Source organism: Erythranthe guttata, chromosome 12 (assembly GCF_056151865.1).
Source record: "Erythranthe guttata isolate IM_541 chromosome 12, IM_541, whole genome shotgun sequence".
In the NCBI taxonomy this organism is placed as follows: Eukaryota; Viridiplantae; Streptophyta; class Magnoliopsida; order Lamiales; family Phrymaceae; genus Erythranthe; species Erythranthe guttata.
This window is the reverse complement of record NC_142544.1, coordinates 8,405,120-8,410,715: the sequence shown is the minus strand read 5'-3', so window position 1 is coordinate 8,410,715 and position 5,596 is coordinate 8,405,120. Positions and strand designations below refer to the sequence as shown.

Sequence of the window (5,596 nt, the reverse complement as noted above, 5' to 3'; positions counted from 1 at the left end):
TTGGGATTTCGGGATTCGGGATAGAAATTTTAAATCCCAATCCCGTCCCATACTATTAAATCCCGATAATATCGGTATCCCTAAATATTTCGGGAATTCGGGATTGGGATCGGGAATCCCATATTTTGCCTAAAACACTAAGAAATATTGTTTTTTTTCCATTAGTATTATTTTATACACTAAACCAATTTGAATATATTATATACATACTATTGTTCTTGCACTATTTAGTTTTACCACAAAACTTGGAACAAATAAAATTTAAAAATTTTAAAAATAAGTTGCAACGATATATTATATTGTATTTCTCATATATATATATATATATATATATATATATATATATATATATATATATATATATATATATATATATATATATATATATATATATATATATATATATATATATATATATATATGTGTGTGTGTGTGTGTGTGTGTGTGTGTGTGTGTGTGTGTGTGGTTTTATTAGTTTTTTTTTTTCTTAATTCCTAATTCGGGATTAAAATATCCCAATCGGGATTGAACCAATTCCCGATCCCGATCCCGTATTTGTTTCTAATCCCGATCCCGAATCCCATAATCCCGAATTCCCGAAGTTTTAGTCCCAAATAGTAAAATTCCATTCGGGACGGGACGGGATCCCGAATCCCGATCCCAAAGTCCCAGCCCTACTTTCAACTTCTCTCTTCCATTTCAACACCTTTGTGTTTTCTGTTCTTATATATCCAACCTCTCAACTTCTCCATCCATTTTTATCTCTTTGCGTTTCAACAAAATATTTGTGGCTTCATAAAATGTTAGCTATTTTGCAATTTGTTCACTCTTTAGAATTTGGGAGAGAAGAGAGAAGAATCGCGCAAAAAGCATGAAAAGCGAGCGTAGGGCTTTTTAATTTCCAATTTATAACAGGGGCCATTATATCCGAAAAAATACCCATGCCTTGATTTTTAATAAACTTGTAAGTAGTGGGTTTTTTTGTAAGATAAAAACACTAGAAATACATGTGTTATGGGTTTATTTGTCATTTATTTAAAGGGTAAATGACAAATATGTCCATGACTTGCAAATAAGGAAAACTCTTTTATATATAACAAAATTATCCGCAACTATTTGAAACCATAATTCAACTCCAATTTCATGATTTACACTAAATTTTACCAATCAACCAATTTTGACCGCCACGGCTGGACACCGTCTGTGTTCGGGCGTCGAACTTATTTTTTTATTTTTTATTTTGAAAATATTTTTTTTTTCTGAATTTTTTTTCCCGCGAGTCAGATGCTGTTAACCGCCGGTCTTCGGCATTGACTTTTTAAGAAAAATATTATTTTCATTAATAATATTGTCTTGGCCTGCAAGGCAAGACAGTAATATCATTGGCGGTGACCCACAAGTTTAGTTCATTCAAATCGATAACTGTTGTGTGTTTTGCTAGAACCGGCTGTTGTATGACCCGCGCCTATTCGTATTATTTTGAAAAACGTAAACATATTTTAACAAGAACTAAAATATAGATGAATTAGTAATATGGTTTAATTAATTCATAATGATTAATTTAAATTAAGATTAGTATTTAAAATAGACTCATGGCTGCTATGCAATTCTACCGCAGAAGACATATAATATATCTTTGTGTTTATGCATGGTTGTTCAAACTTCAAACACCTCAAGACTCCTATCCTAAATCCATAAAGAGTATTACTAATGGATTTATAATAGGATAACTAAAAATATATTTTAATTAGTATAATATATTAAGCGCATGCATGCAAGAGAGACTCCTATCCTAAACTAAATACAACTACTCTCTCCCTATATATACAACTGCCCAGTTATTCTCATAGCATAATTTAATTAATTTGATATATCGTATACATATATCGCCCCTCTTTTCTCTCTCTCTTGATCTAGTTTTAATTAGTTTCAATGGGTGGTGTTTCGTTTGACGGAAGAAGTCCTCCACCTTCGTACCCCGGCAAACTCACACCCTATGTTCTCCTAACTGTTTTGGCCGGAGCCGCCGGTGGTTTGATTTTTGGCTACGATCTTGGTATATCTGGTACGTATATATATACCTCCTACTTATAATCCTTATGAATTACTATCTATCTATATATATATGATATATTCTTATGAATTATTTTGACACCAATCTGTCTTTCTTGAATTATTAGGTGGGGTGACTTCTATGGCGCCTTTCTTGGAAAAGTTCTTCCCCGACGTTTACGAGAGGCAACAATCGATCACGTCGACCAACCAGTACTGCAAGTTTAACAGCCCTACACTCCAATTGTTCACATCCTCCTTGTACTTGGCTGCCCTCTTCGCCTCCTTAGCCGCGGGGGAGGTCACCAAGAAATTCGGCCGTCGTATATCCATGATGATGGCCGGATTTATCTTCTTGTTCGGCGCCGCCCTCAACGCCGGTGCTGTCCATCTATCCATGCTCATCTTGGGCCGTATTCTACTTGGCATCGGCATTGGCTTTGCTAATCAGGTATTTTATTTTTTTATTTATTTTTCTCTGTTTTTAAATATGGTTATGCATGATATTTAATTTACTAAACCCAATTAATTTCTTGAATTAACGTGTGCAGTCGGTGCCTTTGTATCTTTCCGAGATGTCTCCGTACAACTACCGTGGAAGGTTCAACATTTGTTTCCAGTTGATGATCACAATTGGGATACTATGCGCCAATTTGATCAACTTCGGGACGGCCAAGATTAGCGGCGGCTGGGGGTGGCGCCTGAGCTTGGGCCTTGCCGGAGTCCCCGCCGTGATAATCCTCATCGCTTCCTTCTTCCTCTCCGACACACCCAACTCCATGGTCCAAAGAGGGAGGGAGATTGAAGCCAAAGCCCTTCTGAAGCGCATACGTGGCGTTGATGACGTGGACGCCGAATTCAACGACATGCTGGCGGCCAAGAACGAAGCAGACCTCGTGGAGAGTCCGTGGAGGAATCTTTTTGGAACAAAGTGCTACAGACCCCAACTTGCCATGTCCATTCTCATCCCTTTCTTCCAGCAGTTCACCGGAATCAACGTCATCATGTTCTACGCTCCAGTGCTCTTCCAGAGCCTCGGTTTCGGTTCGGACGCCTCACTTATCTCGTCAGTGATCACCGGCGTTGTCAACATGTTTGCCACCGGAGTGTCAATCTATGGATCCGATCGGTGGGGGAGGAGGAGCCTCTTCCTCGAAGGCGGCGTGCAAATGTTCATTTTCCAGTCACTCATAGCGGGGCTAATCGGGTGGAGATTCGGGGTGTCGGGAAACGTGACGGATATACCCTTTTGGTTCGCCGCTGTGGTGGTCGTGTGCATATGCGTGTACGTAATGGGGTTCGCGTGGTCGTGGGGACCGCTGGGGTGGCTGTACCCGAGCGAGATATTCCCTCTCGAGGTCAGGTCGGCTGCACAGAGCATAACGGTGGCCGTCAACATGGCCTTCACATTCATAGTCGGGCAATGCTTCCTCACAATGCTCTGCTCAATGAAGTACGGTCTATTCATATTCTTTGCATTCTTCGTGGCGGTGATGACATTGTTCTGCTATTTCTTCATGCCGGAGACAAAGAATATTCCGATCGAGGAGATGACGCAGGTCTGGAGGAGCCATTGGTTCTGGAAGAGGTTTATGAATGAGCCAAATGACCCTGTCAATAAGGCCATCGCCATGAGCAAATTGAGAGACCGAGTTTGATATATCTAGGGAACGTACTCTTGCGTTTTATTTTTCTATTATTGCTAATTCCTGCTTTTGTATATAAATATTTAGACGTAGATAGTTTAATTAGTTGGAGGAGGAACGAAACATATTATCGTTTCTCAATATATATATATATATTTTTATTCTTCAATATATGACATTTTTTCATGTTTTGTTTTTTGGGGTTTTATGCAAAAGTCCCCAACCAAGCATGTTTATTATTCTAGGTGATATATCTCTTTCACCAATAAGTAGGGGTGAAAATCGGACGGAATGGATCGGAAATAGCTTTTTCGGAAAATTTCCAATTTTTTTCGGAAGTAAAAAATGGGTTCCAAATTTCGGAATGCCTCGGAATCAGCGGAATTTCGGAAATTTCGGAAATTACATTAATTTATAATTTATGCTCCAAATTCGGAAATTACATTAGTTTTCACAATATTTTTCTATCTTTTTTGAAATTTTGCAAGAAAATCCAAAAGAGAATTCGAGAAAACGCAATAATAAAAATACATGTAGGAACAACAAATTGAAAATTTGAAACATAGATTTTCTTATAAGTAAAAATGCAACACAAAGTTTCTTATACCAATTAATTTTTAAATATAATGTTTTAATTTACTTGATCCTTCGTTATTTATATTTTCCATATAAAATATAACATAAGTTCTATTATGGAATTACAAAATATATCATAAAACTACATTATATATTTCGAAAAACCATTAAAATATTCGGAACTAAAATCATATTGGAAATCGGAATTTCCGAAAATTTTAAATATCATTCCAATTCCGTTCCAATTAAATTCGGAAGAATCGGAAATCGGAACTTCGGAAATCGGAAAGAAAAATGCGGTTCCAAATTTGGATATTTTCGGATTGGAATTGGCGGAATTCGGAAATTTCATTCCAATTTTCACCCCTACAATAAGCCTATCCCTTTAATATTTATTATGACTAAAGGAAACATTCATGTATATCCCAATATTACCCTCAACTAGGGTTGCAAGTTGGAACGGAATTTCCAATTTTCGCCGATTCTGATCCGAAAAATTCCGATTTTGGAACAACTTTTTTCATTCCGACTTCCGAAATTCCGATTTCCGAATTTTTCCGATTTTTTTGGATTGGAATTGGAATTATATAAAATAAATTTGGAATTTCCGATTTCCGATCCGATTTAATTCCGAAAAAATCCGATTTTTTTCCGAAAAATACACCTATAAATAATATATATTATATAATACTTATTTTCCGAAAAATACACCTATAAGTTTTGTTTTTGGATTTTGACATAATGAATTGTTATTTGAAGTTTTATTAGATATTACGTTGTGTTTATTTTTATTTATTTTTTTGAACTGAATTTTAGTAGTTATTAGTTTTACTTTTATCGACGTGAATTTTCTTATTTTTGAAAAATTATGAACATTATAGAAATTTTCGGCTAAGTTTTGAAATTTTAAAGCTTATGTGATTTCCGATTTTTTTCCGAAATTCCGAAATTTCCGGGCCTTTTGGAATTGGAATGAATTTTTAGATTCCGAAATTTTTGGAATTGGAATTGGAATTCATTTTGTACTTCCGAATTTTTTTGGAAATTTTCTGAAAAGGCTAATTCCGATCCGATCCATCCGACTTTCACCCCTACCCTCAACCATTTATACCCAATTCTTAATTGTACCACAATTTATCAATTCTATCCACAAAAATTCAATTTAATCTCAATTTGACCCCCAAATTTCAGAAATTACTCAATTTTGACCCAAATGTTTTCAAAAATTTTTTTTGCCTCCGAATTCCGGCATTGACTTTTCAACTTTTTTTTTTATTCCGGATTTTTTCGCTTGTTTCCGGCGTTGACTTTTTTATTTTTTC

General features: G+C 35.9%; 1 protein-coding gene across 1 annotated transcript; it reads left to right on the top strand.

Moving 5' to 3' along the window:
- The first annotated feature begins 1,878 nt into the window (after positions 1–1,878).
- LOC105965822 (sugar transport protein 1) lies at positions 1,879–3,847 on the top strand. Its single transcript, XM_012990374.2, has 3 exons — positions 1,879–2,065; positions 2,181–2,503; positions 2,604–3,847. The coding sequence occupies exons 1-3, from the start codon at positions 1,933–1,935 to the stop codon at positions 3,708–3,710; spliced, it is 1,563 nt and encodes a 520-aa protein (XP_012845828.1). The 5' UTR covers positions 1,879–1,932; the 3' UTR covers positions 3,711–3,847.
- Positions 3,848–5,596: the final 1,749 nt, after the last annotated feature.

Coding starts and splice junctions, on each gene's coding strand:
- LOC105965822 (XM_012990374.2), top strand. CDS start 1,933: ATGGGTGGTGTTTCGTTTGACGGAAGAAGTCCTCCACCTTCGTACCCC. Junction 2,066..2,180: donor CTACGATCTTGGTATATCTG/GTACGTATATAT, acceptor TTGAATTATTAG/GTGGGGTGACTTCTATGGCG. Junction 2,504..2,603: donor GCATTGGCTTTGCTAATCAG/GTATTTTATTTT, acceptor TAACGTGTGCAG/TCGGTGCCTTTGTATCTTTC.